Raw genomic sequence first — 19,030 nt, forward strand, 5'->3', positions numbered from 1 at the left:
TCTAAAAAAGACAAATTATGTATTTTTTATACTTTTGTTGCAACAGACATGATAATAGATCGACATTTTAAAAATATGCATGTGACATTTGGACCTTGCAGAACTGGATCAGGAAACATTTCATTACAGTTTATATGTTAAAGCAGCAGAAGGTTCTGTCAGTACGAGAAGTTACTGAGATAAATAAAACAATGTTGTTGTTTTGAGACCATTTTGAGGTAATATAATGGTAATAACAGCGTAATAATGCGAGAACTCAATCAGATGGAGAAACTGGACCCTCTCCTCTCAGTAAGGTATATGGAGAGTAAGAAGAAAGTCCCCCAGTAATTTATATACCAGTCTTTATTTCACTCATGGTTTTGCCGATATTTTCTCCAAGTGTTTTCTGGGTAAAACACACCAACCAATACTTCCATCAGTCCGTCTCCACCCAGCGGTTCTTTCAGCAGCTGGCCTTTTTAGAGTCTGAATACTCCAGTTTTGTCGCAATTAAGCCGATTAAATGTAAATATAATTAATTGAAGAGTGTTGTAAACACAGTGAGTTGTATTTGTTTTCATCCCAGTAAATCCTGGGAATGTTCTGCATGTTTCCGGTCGTCTCGTTCTGCTTCCTGTAAGGAGAAGAGGTGCCGCCCGGCAGCCTGTTGTCGCCTTTCTATTTTCTGCCCTCTGTGTTTCTGCAGCTGCTGCTTGTCACTCAGTTTCCTGCCAGAAGGTCGGCGGGTGGAGCCGGTTCTGGTCCAGTCAGGCGGTCCGCCATGGAGCTGCACCGAGCAGCGCTGGTCGCCCTGCTGCTGCTGACGCTCATCTCCTCAGGTCAGTTCACCTGGAACCCCACCTGGTTTCTGTTGCTCTGATTGATCTCTGCTTCAGTTCCAGCATGGTGTTGGTTGTAAACATGCTTCTAACCAAATGGAAATATTTCACTGCAAAAACACTAAAACTTACCAAGTTATAAGATAAATAATCTGCCAGTGGAACTAGAACAGTTTTAAAATCAATATTCAGGAATTCTTGACTTACAACCAGCTCCTCTGTGTTGCTGAAAAGTTACTTCTAATTTAGTTTTGTCTCATTTCAGCTGTACTAACATCTTTGCACTAGAAACTAAACCAAAAATACTTGGTTTTGTGTTTTTCCAGTGTTCTGCACATTTCCATCCAAACATGTTTTCTGTTTAAAACCCCCTAAACCAAAGAAATGTCACATTTTAAGGATCTTCTTTATAAACTTTCTAGGATTTTAGCAGAAAAAATGGACCACAAACTAATCAGATATAATTATTTTGCAGAAAAAAAACATCTATTAGTTTTCAGATGTTTTTACACGATAAATCTGAAAAACTGAAACTAAAAAACTAAACGCTCTGAAACTAAAAGAACAAGTTATTAGTTTGTAACTGAGGAGGAAAGAATGTCCAAGAAATTACTCAGCTAGCAGCAGAGCTACGTATTTCACTGAAGTAAAAGCAAAAATCATTCATCTAAGAAATTAAAAATATTTGGTAAAAAGTGCTGAAGCGCTGAGTAACTGATCAAATTATTAATCGTTTAAAATTCAAAATGACATCATCAGACGGAGCAAAATATAAAGTTAAGTGGAAAGTTTATAACTCTAAGGATCAGAATTTTGATTCCTGTTGGTTCTGGTTGGTTCTGTTGGTTCCGGTCGGTTCTGTTGGTTCTGGTTGGTTCTGGTTGGTTCTGTTGGTTCCGGTCGGTTCTGTTGGTTCTGGTTGGTTCTGGTTGGTTCTGTTGGTTCCGGTCGGTTCTGGTTGGTTCTGTTGGTTCCGGTTGGTTCTGTTGGTTCTGGTTGGTTCCGGTTGGTTCTGTTGGTTCCGGTCGGTTCCGGTTGGTTCTGTTGGTTCCAGTCGGTTCTGTTGGTTCCGGTCGGTTCCGGTTGGTTCTGGTCGGTTCTGTTGGTTCTGGTTGGTTCTGTTGGTTCCGGTCGGTTCTGTTGGTTCCGGTTGGTTCTGTTGGTTCTGGTTGGTTCTGTTGGTTCCGGTTGGTTCTGGTCGGTTCTGTTGGTTCTGGTTGGTTCTGTTGGTTCCGGTTGGTTCTGTTGGTTCCGGTTGGTTCTGTTGGTTCTGGTTGGTTCTGTTGGTTCCGGTTGGTTCTGGTCGGTTCTGTTGGTTCTGGTTGGTTCTGTTGGTTCCGGTCGGTTCTGTTGGTTCTGGTCGGTTCTGTTGGTTCTGGTTGGTTCTGTTGGTTCCGGTCGGTTCTGTTGGTTCCGGTTGGTTCTGTTGGTTCTGGTCGGTTCTGTTGGTTCTGGTCGGTTCTGTTGGTTCCGGTCGGTTCCGGTCAGTTCTGTTGGTTCTGGTCGGTTCTGTTGGTTCTGGTCGGTTCTGTTGGTTCCGGTCGGTTCCGGTCAGTTCTGTTGGTTCTGGTCGGTTCTGTTGGTTCTGGTCGGTTCTGTTGGTTCCGGTCGGTTCCGTTGGTTCTGTTTGGTTCTGTTGGTTCCGGTCGGTTCTGTTGGTTCTGGTAGGTTCTGTTGGTTCTGGTCGGTTCCGTTGGTTCTGTTTGGTTCTGTTGGTTCTGGTCGGTTCTGTTGGTTCCGGTAGGTTCTGTTGGTTCCGGTCGGTTCCGGTGGTACCAGTCCTGCTCTCTCAGCATGTGGCCTCCAGCTGCTCAGGCCTCAGAATCCCGACCCGTTTCCCTCCTGCTGTGTGACGGAGCGACGCTCCAAACGGGTCGTTTACCAAAAATCCACCAGACAGAAACAAACTGATGAAACTTTTATAAAAGTTTTATCAGTTTGTTTATTGAACAAACTGATGTGGAAAATTTTTATTTTGCCTGATTTTGTTATTTTTTGCTACTTATCTGAATTATTTTGTTCCTTAAAATTCCTAAATTTCCACTTAGCTTCATATTTTTGTCCACCTTATTATATAATGTCCGCGCCGCCGCGGGGCCGCAGGGCCGCGGGGCCACAGAGCCGCGGGGCCGCAGGGGCCCGCGGGGGCCGCGGGGCCGCAGGGCCGGAGAGCCGCGGGGCCGCAGAGCCGCGGGGCCGCAGGGCCACAGAGCCGCGGGGCCGCGGGGCCGCGGGGCCGCAGAGCCGCGGGGCCGCAGAGCCGCGGGGCCGCAGGGCCACAGAGCCGCGGGGCCGCGGGGCCGCGGGGCCGCAGGGCCGGAGAGCTGCAGAGCTGCAGGGCTCTTTCTGTTCTACAGAGAATGTTTCTCCTTTCTAGACTCTGTTATTGGGGGTCATTAAAGGTCATTCTGTCTCTTAAGGTCAAAGGTGCTTCATGAATAACTTTTAAAATGACATAAAGTGTTAAGAGTTTCCCTAAATGCCACCTGGCGTGTTTGTGCACAGTTAGCTTCATGAAGCTAAGTTCTGGTCTTGAATCTGTTTCCGTGTCAGAGTGTTTGTGCCGGAACGAGGAGGAGCGTCTGATCAACCACCTGTTCCTGGAGAAAGGATACAACAAAGAGCTGCGACCCGTGAAGAAGCAGCAGGAGATCGTGGACGTTTTCCTGGCGCTGACGCTCTCCAATCTCATCTCTCTGGTAGGAAACCGGCCAGTTCCTGGAAAAACATGTTCACCTGAAATTAGGGCTGGAACGATTAATCCAGATTAAACAATTACTGAAATAATCAACTAATTCAGATTTGGTTAACTGGAATATGCAGACTTTACAAATGACTAAGAAAATAACATCCTCAGAGCAGCAATTAAGCCAAAGCTGCACACATACATTTTGCTTTTTAAAATTAAAGCAGCTTTGTCTGTAGAAGGTTTTACCCCAAATCCCCCAAGTAGCAGATTTATCTTCTCCTGCTCAGATTCAAACTCATTTTGGGCCATAAAAACTTCATGAATATCTTCATGGGCCGATTGGATGTGATGAGAAAACCATTAACAAACTGTTCACCATCAATAAATAGCTAAAAACACATATCAGGATTTAGAAATTGCTTTGTGATTTTTTTTTGCATTCAAAATCACAGATTTAAAAATATTTGCTATTTTTTACAATATTTGTGCTGATGTATGAATATAACTTCTTGTAACTCGGTGTATTGATCACTGCTGATATGAGGCTGAGGCAGCAGTGTGGTAAGGTAAGAAACACCGCCACCTGCAGGCAGGAGTTAGCAGTCACTTAAACCCAAAGTTTTTGACCATTTTGCAGAAAATTTGCAATAAACTCCAAGTCATGAATCAACGTGAAACAGAGCAGAGATCTGTTGATTTTGCATAATTTTTGCAAACATGGAATCAAAAAATGAGAGGCTGAGTCCAGAATAAAAGCTGCTGAGGGCCAGATTTGGCCCCCGGACCTTGAGTTTGACACGTAATGGCACTAAATGAGTTCTGTTATTGCAGAAAGAAATTCAATTATTTGTTTATTTGAATTTTCTGATGCATTTTAAATATTCGATAAAAAAGTTTAAGCTGTTAAAAAATCTGTAAAACATGCAGAATTGTTTATCTGATTAATCAATCAATCATCATAATAATCAATTACTAAAATAACCGTTAGTTGCAGCCCTATCTGAAAAGTGTGGCATGCATCTGTTCTCTCCGTCCTGCAGCTGCAGCATGATGCTGCCACTACCGTGTTTCTGACATGATGTAACTTTTATCTTTTCTTCTGTAGAAAGAAGTAGACGAGACGCTGCTGACAAACGTGTGGATCGATCACGTACGTTAGAGCGTTTTTTATTTTTTAATCAAACCAAGCCTCCGGTCTGATCTGCGTTTCTCTGACGCAGGCATGGACCGACTACCGGCTGTCGTGGAACGCCAGCGAGTTCGACGGCATCGAGATGCTGCGCCTGCCGCCCAGCATGGTGTGGCTGCCAGAGATCGTCCTGGAAAACAAGTAAAACTATATTTTATACAAATCAGGGCAAATATTAAACAAAGTTTTGTTGTTTTACATTCCTGTAAAATTGCTGGGTTTTCAGCAATGCTCTCCTTGGGTTTCCACAGTTCAGAGTGATGTCAGCATTTTGTTTGACAAACTTGTTTTACTACAGAGTATTAGTTTGAGCGTGGCAGAACTGCACACTCAAAGTAAAGATGAATACTACTTTTGTCTAGTTTCTAGTTACTTGAAATTAGACAAGTAAAATTTTATTTTATTTTTCATTTCATCCTCTGAGGGTTAATTATTGGTATGTTCTGTTTCATAAATGCAAAAACTCAGTGAATATATTGTTAAAAAAATAAATAGTACATATTTTTTAATAGCACATGTTGTGGGCCGGGATATGAATAGTTTATCTGGTTGCAGTGATGTCATCGTGATGTCATCGCTCCCTGTGTTTAGTAACGACGCCCAGTTCCAGGTTGCCTACTACAGCAACGTCCTGGTGGACCAGTCGGGTTTCTGCTACTGGCTGCCTCCCGCCATCTTCCGCTCCTCCTGCTCCATCAACGTCAACTATTTCCCCTTCGACTGGCAGAACTGCACGCTCAAATTCAGGTAGGTGGCGATGAAACGGCGCCTCCTGCAGGTCAGGAGACGTAAACGCTCTGTGTGTTTCTGCAGCTCCCTGACCTACAACGCCAAAGAGATCAAGATGCTGCTGAAGGAGGACGGGAACGGAACTCACCAGCACACCGTGGAGTGGATCGTCATCGACCCGGCCAGCTTCACAGGCAACTTTTTATCCTTTCAGCTGGAGCGTCCAAACTTTCTGCCATCAAGGCAAAAATTTAGATTCAATTGAAAATGCAGGCCAAAAACTCCCAACCTAAAATCAGGCAAATAAAGTAGCTCAATATTTATTATAGATCCAAAACTTGAAAGTGATTTTTATGATGGTGTATCAGGGCCTTCATATATATATATATATATATATATATATAATTTTTGACACTTTTTGTAGAAAATGTATTACATACTACTGCTTTAATTCTGCATGTTGTATTAAAATCCATCCATTTTCTTTACTGTGTCAGGTGGGGTCACCCTGGACAGGTTGCCAGTCTGTCGCAGGGCAACACAGAGACAAACAACCATGCATACACACACACTCACACACAGGGGCAACTTGGAGAGGCAAATTAACCTGTGGGAGTAAAACCCACCATGTACAGGGAGAACATGCAAACTCCATGCAGAAAGACCAGGGCCGGGAATCGAACCCAGAACCTTCTTGCTGCAAGGCAGCAGCTCTACCAACTGCACCACTGTGCAGCTTCTTGTATTAAAATAAATGTTTCTATTTTTAAGACATTTATTTCAGTTTAAGAACAGGATTTGCGTGACTTTGTTTCAAAACATTTGCATATTTAGCCAAGCTTCAGAAAGAATAAAAGCTGATTTGGTTACAACAAAGTCGGCTTTTCAGTAAAAGTTTCTGGATAAACTTGGTTTTACTTTTTGGTAAAACTTGGATATGAAAACATGAACATGTTGAGCGACAGAGGAAGGATCTGTGATAACGCTACTTAGTGAACTGAGGATGCAACAGTTTGTCTCTGAAGAAATTCACATTCTAGAACGCAAATTTCTCTGCTAACCATCTGGAAAAACATGAATCTTATCTGACTCAATAACCAAAATATCTTCACATATACATTCACAACTTTTTCTTTAAACCTCTGATATCAATTAAATTAGAAATATTCTGTCACAGAGAAAGGCAGACATTATCAAAATGTAATTAAAATCTTAGATTTATTGGAAAACTGCAGCAGGAACTCAGATGGGAATCAAAATGGAGATTAGATTGAGAATAATCTGTAAATTAGGAGCTGATGATGTAAAGTTTGTGCCTGCAGAGAACGGCGAGTGGGAGATCATCCACCGGCCGGCCAAGAAAAACACCTACAAGCACATTCCCATGGAGAGCAACAAGCACCAGGACATCACCTTCTACCTGGTCATCAAACGCAAGCCGCTCTTCTACATCGTCAACATCATCATCCCCTGTGTGCTCATCTCCTTCCTGGCCTCGCTGGTCTACTACCTGCCTGCTGACAGTCAGTGCACAGCCGCTCCGCCCGACCCTCAGCCGCTTTACAAACTGTGAAGGTCACTCAGAGGTCACTCAGTGGTCGCTTAGAGGTCACTCAGAGGTCACTCAGAGGTCACTCAGAGGTCACTCAGAGGTCACTCAGAGGTCACTCAGAGGAAAGACTCTCCTGCAAAGCTGGAAGATTTACAGATCTGTTAATAATTAGATTAAACTTTATTCTGAAGGTCTGTATTTGTGACTTCCTGTGAGGAACAGGAAGGAGTCTTCATGGGTATTTATGACTGTTATGGAGTGTCATTCAATAAAACATGACATTTTAATGCAAAGCTGCGTTTAAAGCATCAACTTTGCCTAATTTGGTAAGTAATGACACTTTAATAGACTTTTAATGCAAGTTTTAAATTAAATGTGTTTATTTACTGAGTAAAGCAATGTTGATACTTTTTAAACGGAAGTTTTCATGTAATTTGCATTAAAATAAGATTATTTACCAAAGTTGACAGTTTTAATGGATTTTTTTACTTATCTTTTAATTCATTTTGCATTAAAATATTTTTATAACTGACACTTTAAATACAGTTTAAGTTTTAATACAACTTTGCAATTAAATGTCATTATTTACCAAATGAAGCAAAGTTGACACTTTTTAAATTCACTTTGTATACAAATTTGCAGTAAATATCATTAATTAATTGATTTTAAGGCAACTTTCAACACAACTTTGCATTAAAATGTCATAATTTACTGAATGAAAACAGCTGTAAACATTCATAAAGTCTTCATGTTTATAACAAAGCCCTGATTGTCTTAATTTAAACTCCTTCATAATAAACTTGTAAACAGTTTTGGTTTCATGCTGCTGAACCCAGGTTTTTTTTTAAGGTTTGTGTTTTTCCTTTAGGTGGGGAGAAGATGAAGTTTAGTTTTTTGTGTTCAGGTGAAGATGAAGTTTTTTTGTGTTTAGGTGGAGATGAAGTTTTGTGTATTTTTCCTTTAGGTGGGGAGAAGATGAAGTTTAGTTTTTTGTGTTTAGGTGGAGATGAAGTTTTGTGTGTTTTTCCTTTAGGTGGGGAGAAGATGACGTTGTCCATCTCCGTCCTTCTGGCTCAGTCTGTCTTCTTGCTGCTGATTTCCCAGCGGCTGCCTGAGACGTCCATGTCCGTCCCCCTCATAGTCAAGTAGGAAAAAAAACATTTTATTTTTCAATATCTACAGGAACAAACACTTTACAGTTCCTGATTGTCTTTAAATAACTTTTTAAAACATATTTTAACATATTTTCAGTCCAGACTTCCTAAGCTTTCAGGGTGAACTGGAGTTTTTGTTGTAGCATAAAAATAATTTAAGTAAAAGTTGTAACAAAGATTAAATTGGACTCAGCAGCAATAAATTCGCCTTTTTGGTTCTTATGCTGGTTTCACTTCTAAAACACAAAATTTTACTGAGTATATTTGGTTTAGATTTTGGTGCAAATAAACGAGTAAAATTAACTTAAAAGTAACTTTTTAGCAAGATATAGAGGTTTGTTTTAAGTCAATAATTCTTTAACAATAATGATTAAATCCACTAGCAGATTATTTCACTTATGCACCAAAAATCTGGAAGAAACTGAAAAACAGCCGAAACACTGACCTCCTTTAAATCCAGGCTGAAATCCCACCAGGGCAGATTCACCTTATAAATGAAACATTAAGCAACATGATTGATAAGTATTGATGGTTTTGATCAATTAAAATGTAACATTGTTTCTGAAGTGAAGCTCTTTGAACTGCCTTGTTGTTGATTACAAAATATTTTCCATGTTATAAGTGAAATAATTTACAAGTAGAACTAGAACTTTTGTTTTTCATCAATATTAAGGAAATATTAACTTAAACTCATGAATGTTTCTGAAAAGTTCATTTAGTTTTGTTTCATATCAAACGTGTTCAGATATTTGCAGTAGAAACTAGACAGACATTCATGGAAATGTCATGAAGCGGTGTGGTGACGGTGAAGATGAACGCTGAGACCCAGGTAAAGTGATGATGATGAAGATTTTAATAATAAAGCTCACAGTCCAAAAACAGGCAGCACGGCAGAGAGACAGGCACACAGCCAAATACCGGTAGCAACTGAATAAACCGGACTTCGTGCGAGCGAACACAACCCAGGACTTAGCAGTACGACTGGAGAGTGTAGACGGCAAACACTAGACAGACATAGATACTGACTACGACAAACGACAAGGACCCGACGAGGAACACAGACAACAGGAGGGTTTAAATACACACGGGGTAGTCAAGGGAATGAGACACACCTGGGGAGCAATCAACGGGGAGGACAGGACAGAGACTCACAGGGAAACAGGACTGAACACAGAAAACTCAAATATAAACACACAAAAATACGGATCTTGACAGTACCCCCCCCTCAAGGGCGGATACCAGACGCCCACAAAAACAGAAAAGTCCAAAAACACAAAACAACCCAACAGGGTGGGCGGAGGGGCGACGGAAGGAGGGCAAGAGTCCATAGAAAAACAGTCCAACAAAAAACAACCCAACGGGGTGGGCGGAGGGGCGACGGAAGGGGCCAGAGTCCAGAAACAGTCCAAAACCAAAACAGGAAACTAAAACACGGAAAAACAGTCCGGGGGCCGACCACGGCACAGGAGGCGGTGCTCCCGCGGGAGATCCGGAGGGCGGCGACGTCGGAGGCAGAGACGTGGAGGCGGGTCCGACGGGCGGCGTCTCCGGCGCAGAAAGCCGAGACGTGGAGGCGGATCCGGCGGGCGGCGTCTCCGGCGCAGAAAGCCGAGACGTGGAGGCGGATCCGGCGGGCGGCGTCTCCGGCGCAGAAAGCCGAGACGTGGAGGCGGATCCGGCGGGCGGCGTCTCCGGCGCAGAAAGCCGAGACGTGGAGGCGGATCCGGCGGGCGGCGTCTCCGGCGCAGAAAGCCGAGACGTGGAGGCGGATCCGCCGGGCCGGCAGGAAGGCCGGCTGGGGTCTCGGGGGGAGCAGACTCAGGAAACTCGGGCGGAGCAGACTCAGGAAACTCGGGCGGAGCAGACTCAGGAAACTCGGGCGGAGCAGACTCAGGAAACTCGGGCGGAGCAGACTCAGGAAACTCGGGCGGAGCAGACTCAGGAAACTCGGGCGGAGCAGACTCAGGAAACTCGGGCGGAGCAGACTCGGGGAGCTCTGGCTCGGGGGAAGGCTGCGCTCCGGCAGCAGGCTCGGGGAGCTCTGGCTCGGGGGAAGGCTGCGCTCCAGCAGCAGGCTCGGGGAGCTCGGTGTTATGTCTTGTTATTGCATGTAAAGGACAGCAGGGGGAGCTCTGACTATGTACAAGATAAGATATGCGGAAAGAAGAAGAAGAAAGAAAGTAAAGCGAGTACTGAAGCTGAGCTACGTGTGATGCCTGCTTATTCCACTATTTCTACATAGCACACCACAACATTGGCGACGAGGATGTCTATTTCTGTGCCTTTACCTACTCCATTCATGCCATGCCCAGGGGAACCAGCGATACCGTTTCCAACATGGCTAAAGATGTTCGACAACTACATGTTGGTGATAGCTGCATCGGGGGATAGCTGGCCTGATGCCAGAAAGCGCGCGGTTTTACTTCATGCCCTGGGTACAGAGGGCCAACGGCTTTTCTACACCCTGCCAAATACCGGAGACACGTTTACTACTGCTATTGCTGCCCTTAAAGAACATTTTGTGCCGAAGGTGAACGTCATTGCTGAACGTCACAAGTTTCGACAACGAGCACAGAGACCGGATGAGACGGTAAACCAATTCTTAGCTTCTCTACGGGAGTTAGCTGCTACATGTGATTTTGGGAACATGGAGGACCAAATGCTACGTGATCAACTGATTGAGGGTGTTGCTAATACTCGCATAAGAGACAGATTATTGCTTGAACCGGACTTAACACTTGCTAAAGCTACTACATTGGCGTTGCAAATTGAAAGTGGATTAAGAGATGCTAACGTCCTTTCTGATGCTACCGCTGCTAGCGCTTCTTCTCCAGTGAGGGCCGTACAAAAACAACCAAAGCAAAGCCGCCGCTGGGACATGAAGAAGAAGCCGCCGGATCCTGCTCCTACTACGACTCAAGCTGCTGCTAACCGCCGTTCCTGCTTCCGCTGTGGATCTTTCAACCACCTTGCTAACAAACCTTCATGCCCTGCTGCTAAAATGACATGCAACAAGTGTGGTAAAGTGGGACATTTTTCACGAGTATGCCGTTCGACTCGAAAGGAGGTACGTGAAGTCGTCATTAATGAGCCCACAGTTCTTTACATGAACAATGCAGTGCAAGACAAGATCCTCTGCACAGTTCAAGTGACTGTTAATGGACGATGCAAAGATGTTGAGCTGATTGTGGATACAGGCTCATCGGTGTCCATTATACCAGAGAACATTTACCAGACCTACTTTTCTGAATGTGTGCTAACTGAACCTACATTTGCTCTTGTTACCTATGCAAAAGAGAAGATTTCTGTAAAAGGGTGCTTAAAAGCTACTATTTCTCATGATAGTCATTCTACTGCAGGTACTCTTGTTGTTGTTGAGTCAGGTGCTGCTCTTCTTGGCTTAGATTTGTTTCAGGCTTTACAAATGAAACTTGAAGGACGAAAGGTTATTACTACTAGTACTTCTCCTACCCCTACGGTTGAACCTGCTGTGCCAGAGACTGTATCAGATCATTCTCCAGACATGTCAGTTCAGGAAGTTGGCTACGCTAAAAACTTCATACACAAAGTACATATACTGCCTAATGCTGTTCCAGTGCAACAAAAACTCAGGAGACTTCCATTTTCAGTAAGACAAGCTGTTTCAGAGGAGCTCAAAGATCTCCAGGATAAGGGCGTCATTGAACGTATTGATGCTTCTCCTTGGGTTTCTCCCATAGTCGTGACACAAAGAAGAGATGGAGGAAAGCCACGCATGTGTGTTGATTTAAGGGAGCCAAATAAAGTAATTGTTGCTGATTGCCATCCATTACCACACATGGATGAACTGTTCTCAAATCTACGAGGGGCTACTGTTTTTTCCACGATTGATTTAGCTTCTGCCTACCACCAAATGCCTCTGCATCCTGAAAGTCGTGATATTACAGCATTTATCACCCATGATGGACTTTTTCGTTTCTGCAGAGTTCCTTTTGGCTTAGCTTCTGCCCCATCAGCGTTTCAGAAAATGATGTCAATCATCCTTGCAGGTTTGCCAGGTGTACAAGCATACCTGGATGACATCATCTGCTATGGCTCTACACAAAAAGAACATGATGAAAATTTACGGAGAGTTCTTCAAGCCTTGACTGATGCTGGACTCAAACTGAACATGCACAAATGTAAATTCAATCAACCTTCACTAAACTACCTGGGTCACACCATTTCAAAAGACGGTCTTCAACCAGATCAGGATAGAGTCACTGCTGTGATTCATGCTCCAGCTCCACACGATACGTCTTCTCTGAGATCTTTCCTTGGTCTTGCATCATGGTACAGTAAGTTCATTCCAGATTTTGCGACTGTTATTGAGCCATTACGTGCAGTGCTCAGAGACTCCACAGATTTAAGCTTCAAGTGGACGACAGAAGCACAGTCTAGCTTCACTTCACTTAAAGAAGTACTCCACGGTCGAACGTGAAGCTCTTGCCTGCGTTTGGGCTGTGGAAAGGTGGAGAACCTACCTCTGGGGTCGTCGCTTTGTTCTTCGTACAGATCACCAAGCACTTACGACTTTACTCACCTCTAAAGGTTCTGGCCGTGCTGGACTAAGGATTGCCAGATGGTCCGCTCGACTGCTCTGCTTTACGTACGACGTCACTTATCGCCCAGGAAATCAAAACGTCACTGCTGACTGCCTGTCTCGACTACCGCTAACTGCTGAAAATGAGGCAACAGAGGAACCTGACATGATTGCTGCTGTTTTTAAGGAGTCACTGTGTGCCATTTCCCTTCCAGAGTTCACTTCTGCCAGCGAAATCTGTCCAGAACTTTCACTACTGCGCAACCAGATTGAAAAAGGTTGGCCTAAATCCAAAAAAGGTCTTCCAGAGAACCTTACTCCATACTTTCAGATACGACATGAGTTATCAGTTCATGGTTCACTGATATTGAGATTGACAGATCGACTAGTTGTCCCTGCTTCACTGCGTGCCAGACTTGTTGACTTGGCACATGAAGGACATCAAGGCATTGTCCGTACCAAGCAGAGACTGTGTGAACTTTTCTGGTGGCCACAACTGGACAAATTTGTACATTCTGTCATTGCTTCCTGTGTTAACTGCCAGTTCAGTGATAAGGTAGCCATAACTGCTCCTGCTCCACTCACTCCAGTTGAATTCCCTAGTAAGCCATGGGAAAAAGTTGCAATAGACATTACAGGTCCATTTGAAAATGCTACATGGGACTGCCGTTATGCTATTGTACTTACAGATTACTACAGCAAATGGCCTGAGGTTGCATTCAGTTCTACTGTCACTACAGATGTTATCATTCGTTTTTTAGCCACTGTGTTCAGTAGGGAAGGTAATCCAATGTATCTTGTCTCAGATAATGGTTGTCAGTTTACTTCTCATGCATTTAGTACTTTTCTGAGAGAGAGAGAGATACAGCACTTAAGGTCTAGTGTATACTACCCTAAAGCAAATGGTGCTGTGGAAAGATTCAACAGAGTACTTAAGGAGTGCATACAAACATCTGAAAGAAGTCACAGCTCATGGAAGGAAGCTGTAACAGAATTCCTGCACAACTACCGAGCTACTCCTCATGCAACCACCGGAGTAACCCCATTTGAGCTACTGAGAAACAGAAAGATGCGCACCAAGTTAAACATACTCCCAGTAGAACTGAAAAGCAAAACACATGCCCAAATACAACAGAGGGTGAAACAAAAGCAAAATAAAATGAAGGAATACGCAGACAAGAAAATGAGAGCTAAAGTACCAACAGTCAAAGTGGGTGACACTGTTCGTGTTCGCAGACCTGAGCACGTTTCCAAAGGATCTTCAAGATTTACAGAACCACGGACTGTCGTAAAGAAAGTTGGACAAAACACTTTCTTACTAAGTGACGGACGCAAGTGGAATGCTTCAAAACTTGCACACTTCCCAAAACAAACCTTAACTGGTTCAGAACAAAACAGTGATACTGTATTTGATACCTTTGCACTGCCAGGAAACACTAATGAACCTGCTGCTGTACCTAGAAGAAGTCAGAGATCTAGAAATGCACCAAAATGGTTGACAGGTTTTGTAAGATAAAGTGAAAATTAATGTAACCACTCCTGTTCAGAATGGTATTAGTGTTCGGTAAGACAAGTAAAGATTACTACTGTTCTGCTAAAGTAAAATACAGTAAAAAATAAATAGGTTTAAATGTTCATCCTGTAATGCTTATGGTTAACAGTGAAACTGGTAATTTTATTCTAATGCTGATATTCATTTAATGTACTGTTGCTACTTGAGCTAATATGGTTCGTAAACTTTTCAGATTACTGTTGGCTTGCTGAAATGGTAATTTTACAAACTTAGTTTCCTGCTGTCAGTTATACAGTGCAAATGTAAGTAATTGCTTCAGGAAAAGGGAAAATGTTATGTCTTGTTATTGCATGTAAAGGACAGCAGGGGGAGCTCTGACTATGTACAAGATAAGATATGCGGAAAGAAGAAGAAGAAAGAAAGTAAAGCGAGTACTGAAGCTGAGCTACGTGTGATGCCTGCTTATTCCACTATTTCTACATAGCACACCACAACACTCGGGCGGCTGCGCTCCAGCAGCAGACTCGGGGAGCTCGGGCGGCTGCGCTCCAGCAGCAGACTCGGGGAGCTCGGGCGGCTGCGCTCCAGCAGCAGACTCGGGGAGCTCGGGCGGCTGCGCTCCAGCAGCAGACTCGGGGAGCTCGGGCGGCTGCGCTCCAGCAGCAGACTCGGGGAGCTCGGGCGGCTGCGCTCCAGCAGCAGACTCGGGGAGCTCGGGCGGCTGCGCTCCGGCAGCAGACTCTGGGAGCTCGGGGGCTGGAGCTGGTGGAGAAGAGGCAGACACTGTAGCTGGCGGGGCTGGTCTGGATCGTGCCGCCAACTCCGCCTTCACTGTCTGCAACTCCCGCTCAACCTCTTTGAAAAAGTCCACCAAACCCAGCTGCGGAAGAAGCGGGATCCACCTGTCCAGCTGGATCGCCATACGTGTGGCTGCATTGAGCCGGCTGAACGGCGAGTATGGTTTGGCCATTTCAACGTCGTATTTTCTGATTTCCCTCAATAAGTCACGTCGGTCTGCTGGGTCCATGATGTTGATAGCGTTTCTCACCGTTTAGTGGTCGGGTCCTTCTGTCATGAAGCGGTGTGGTGACGGTGAAGATGAACGCTGAGACCCAGGTAAAGTGATGATGATGAAGATTTTAATAATAAAGCTCACAGTCCAAAAACAGGCAGCACGGCAGAGAGACAGGCACACAGCCAAATACCGGTAGCAACTGAATAAACCGGACTTCGTGCGAGCGAACACAACCCAGGACTTAGCAGTACGACTGGAGAGTGTAGACGGCAAACACTAGACAGACATAGATACTGACTACGACAAACGACAAGGACCCGACGAGGAACACAGACAACAGGAGGGTTTAAATACACACGGGGTAGTCAAGGGAATGAGACACACCTGGGGAGCAATCAACGGGGAGGACAGGACAGAGACTCACAGGGAAACAGGACTGAACACAGAAAACTCAAATATAAACACACAAAAATACGGATCTTGACAGGAAAGGCTGAATGTCTGATGGAGGTTTGCTGATGTTCTTCCGTGTTTCAGGCTTTATTATGTTTTTCCTCAGATATTTGATGTTCATCATGGTTCTGGTGACCATCGTGGTGTTGAACTGTGTCGTCGTTCTCAACCTGCACTTCAGGACGCCCAGCACACACGTCATGTCTGAGTGGACCAAGAAGGTGCAGAGCAGAAAAATCACAACATTTAACATGTTTTATTCACACACACCTTTCACACACACTGACAGACAAACTGAAACTTTACACAGGAGGGAAAGAAATAAAGGACAGAGAAGTTAAAGTTCATCAGAGGAAAGTAGTAGGAGAACAAATTGAGGACAAATGATCAGAAAACTGAAAAACTAAATCAATCAAGTTCATTTGATTAATATTGATGAAAAGACAAAACTCCTATTTCCACTGGTTGATTATTTAACGTATAAAATGGGAGAATATCTTGTTATCTATCAGTTTATTTGTGTTGCACATTTCAGCAATAAGGCCGTTTTGGAAAAACACAAAAATAAAACGTCATAAAAACATCATAGAGTCAGAAACAAACTTTACATTTTGATGATTCATCAGTAAATGTTGGTTAATGTTCATTTATTACGGTTCTAAGGTGAATCTGCCCAGGTGGGTTTTGTTCCAGATTTTTGATGCATAAGTAAAATAATCTGTTAGTGGATTTAATCATTATTATTAAAGAACTGTTGACTTAAAACAAACATCTATATCTTGCTGAAAAGTTTATTTTAACTAAGTTATTTTCACTAAAAATATTTGGTGAGATTTTGAGTTTTTGCTGAACTTTTAGGATGAACTGGAGTTTGTTCCAGATTTATGGTGCATAGAAGCTGAAGCTTCTCCGTGTTTGGTTCTGGTTCTGTTCAGTGATTATAAACTAACTACAGCATTTTAAAGTCTCTTCATTCCTATTTTAACATTAAATGAATATTAATCAACCTTTTGTCCAGTTTTTCCTGGAGCGGCTGCCCCGGATCCTCCACATGTCCCACCCGGCGGACGACGAGCCGCCGTGGGACGGAGCGTTGCCACGGCGATCCAGCTCGGTGGGATACATCGCTGCAGCGGAGGAATATTACAGCATCAAGTCCCGCAGCGAGCTGATGTTTGAGAGGCAGTCAGAGAGACACGGGATGTCCAAACGGCCCACGCCCGCCTCAGGTAGGCCAGACAGAACCAGAACCAGAACCAGAACCGTGAGGTCGGTCAGCACCGACAGGCTGTGTGTGTTCAGTGTTGAAGCCGGTGGAAAGCGACGGAGCGATGGATCAGCTGTACGGAGAGATCAAGCCGGCGGTGGACGGAGCGAACTACATCGTCCAACACATGCACAACAAGAACGACTACAACGAGGTGAGAGGAGGCGAAGGTCTGAGGAAACAACTCAAAACTTCAACACTGATGAAGAACTTTATTCAACTGAAAGCTGCAAAACAGCCGAGAAAATTAGAGCTTCAGGATTTATCTGGAAAAACATTTTCAAAGTTATCAAAAATACTAGAAATTTGTATAAACATTAGTTTAGCTGTTAGCGCGTTAGCACCACTGCCTGGAGCTTCTTTTCCTGAAACTTGTTTTTTATTTATTTGGTTATTTTTTAGTTAATTTCCCATTTTGGCCCCAAACGGGTCTGTTTAGGTAGATCAGGTTTCCGTCTCCTCCTAGAGCCGAGGTGATCTAGGATCATAGATCTATGCCCGCCGCAGCAGTAGAGTCTAGATCCAGATGTTCTGTGTTTGCAGGAGAAGGACAACTGGAGCGGCATCGCCCGCACGGTGGACCGGCTCTGCCTCTTCCTCATCACCCCGGTGATGACCTTCGGCACCGTCATCATCTTCCTCATGGGGATCTGTAACCACCCGCCCCGCCTGCCCTTCCAGGGAGACCCTCACGACTACAGCGAGGACAACCCGCGCCTGCTGTGACCCGACCCGACAGCCGGTTCCGGTTTCACTCATTCTGAGTTTCTGAGGTTGAAGTGAATATTTTATATCTGGTTTCTGTACTTTGAGTTCAGTTTGTGTCTCCAAAACATCAGTTTTATTTAAATTACCTAGAGCACAGCACAGCAAGATCAGTTTTATTTTTTAATGAATGCCATCATTTACTTTTGCATTCACCAAACAGAACAATTTAAATGGCATTTTATTATTTATATATATAAAAAAGATTATTTTAAAAAATTGAGAATAAGTTTTTTTGACAGCCAAAAAAATTGTTTCTGATAAAGTTTTATGTTTTATTTCCTGAATTTTCAACTTCTTAAATACCAGCTATAATTAATGAAGTTGTTTTTTGTTTTCAATAATAATAATAAAAAACTTCAAAAGTCTTGAAGTGTTAAAAAAATCCAAACAGATCAAAAAAGTGCTGCTGATTTTCTGTTTGCCTTAAAAATCACATGAAATCCTAAATAAGAACAAAAATCTGATTATCACCCAAAATACTTCATTTGACTTCAGATGTTCTTCAGTTTCTATCAACAGATTCATAAATCAAAATGTTCAGGGAATCAGGTGGTTATTAATAATAATCACAATAAAATCACAGGGAAATTAAACTACTGCATGGTTTATGCTTTAAATGTATAATATTCTATTTTATCCTTTATTTTGTAAAGAGCAATAAAAACAAATAAAAACATGAAGCCATTGTTTATTTTCTTGCTTTAATTTTCTAAACTGATTTTTCTTTATTTGGTTTGATTGATGATTAATAATAATCACTCAAAACTTCCAAAGGAAAATAAAACCACTGCATGTTTTGTGTTTTAAATGTGTAACAAAGTTCATTTCATCCTGTATTTTCTAAACAATAAAACCAGATTAAAGCATGAAGCCATATTTAGATTTTTTTATGGATTTTTCTTTTATTGTTTTGATTGAAAAGTTATAATCATGAGTTCATAAGTTTATTATATTAAATCTGAGAAAAGGAAACATTTTTCACTGAAAACGAGGATCAGAGCTGTTGGAAACAGGAAACACAGTTAGTTAGTTAGTTAGTTAGTTAGTTAGTTAGTTAGTTAGTTGGTTAGTTAGATAAAGGGCTAAAACTTCTGATTCCACATCTTAATGCAGAATAAAATATTATATTAAATCTAATAATCATAATTAATCATAATTTTTCATGAGTTTCTCTAAAGTCAAACGATGCAGTGAATCAAACTGTAACTTTAATATTAACAGAGAACGTCTTTTGTTTTCTGTTTTAAATCAACTTGTAAATAAAAAGCAGTAAAAACAAAAAAAACATTAAAATCTGATAAATTAATGTTTTAATAAAT

General features: G+C 42.8%; 1 protein-coding gene across 1 annotated transcript; it reads left to right on the forward strand.

Moving 5' to 3' along the window:
- Positions 1-739: 739 nt before the first annotated feature.
- Positions 740-18,391, forward strand: chrnd (cholinergic receptor, nicotinic, delta (muscle)). Its single transcript, XM_015012338.2, has 12 exons — positions 740-821; positions 3,375-3,520; positions 4,616-4,660; positions 4,731-4,840; positions 5,291-5,446; positions 5,513-5,622; positions 6,751-6,951; positions 8,014-8,125; positions 15,783-15,897; positions 16,695-16,905; positions 16,979-17,097; positions 17,487-18,391. The coding sequence occupies exons 1-12, from the start codon at positions 764-766 to the stop codon at positions 17,667-17,669; spliced, it is 1,566 nt and encodes a 521-aa protein (XP_014867824.2). The 5' UTR covers positions 740-763; the 3' UTR covers positions 17,670-18,391.
- Positions 18,392-19,030: the final 639 nt, after the last annotated feature.

The sequence above is a fragment of the Poecilia mexicana genome, unplaced genomic scaffold, assembly GCF_051168715.1.
Source record: "Poecilia mexicana isolate PSO_F unplaced genomic scaffold, ASM5116871v1 scaffold_15, whole genome shotgun sequence".
Classification (NCBI taxonomy): domain Eukaryota; kingdom Metazoa; phylum Chordata; class Actinopteri; order Cyprinodontiformes; family Poeciliidae; genus Poecilia; species Poecilia mexicana.

Bases quoted from the DNA above. Each gene is read 5' to 3' on its own strand.
- chrnd (XM_015012338.2), top strand. From the start codon at position 764: ATGGAGCTGCACCGAGCAGCGCTGGTCGCCCTGCTGCTGCTGACGCTC. The intron at 3,521-4,615 runs GTAGGAAACCGG...TTTCTTCTGTAG, and splicing joins TCTCCAATCTCATCTCTCTG to AAAGAAGTAGACGAGACGCT. The intron at 6,952-8,013 runs GTCAGTGCACAG...TTTTTCCTTTAG, and splicing joins CTACTACCTGCCTGCTGACA to GTGGGGAGAAGATGACGTTG.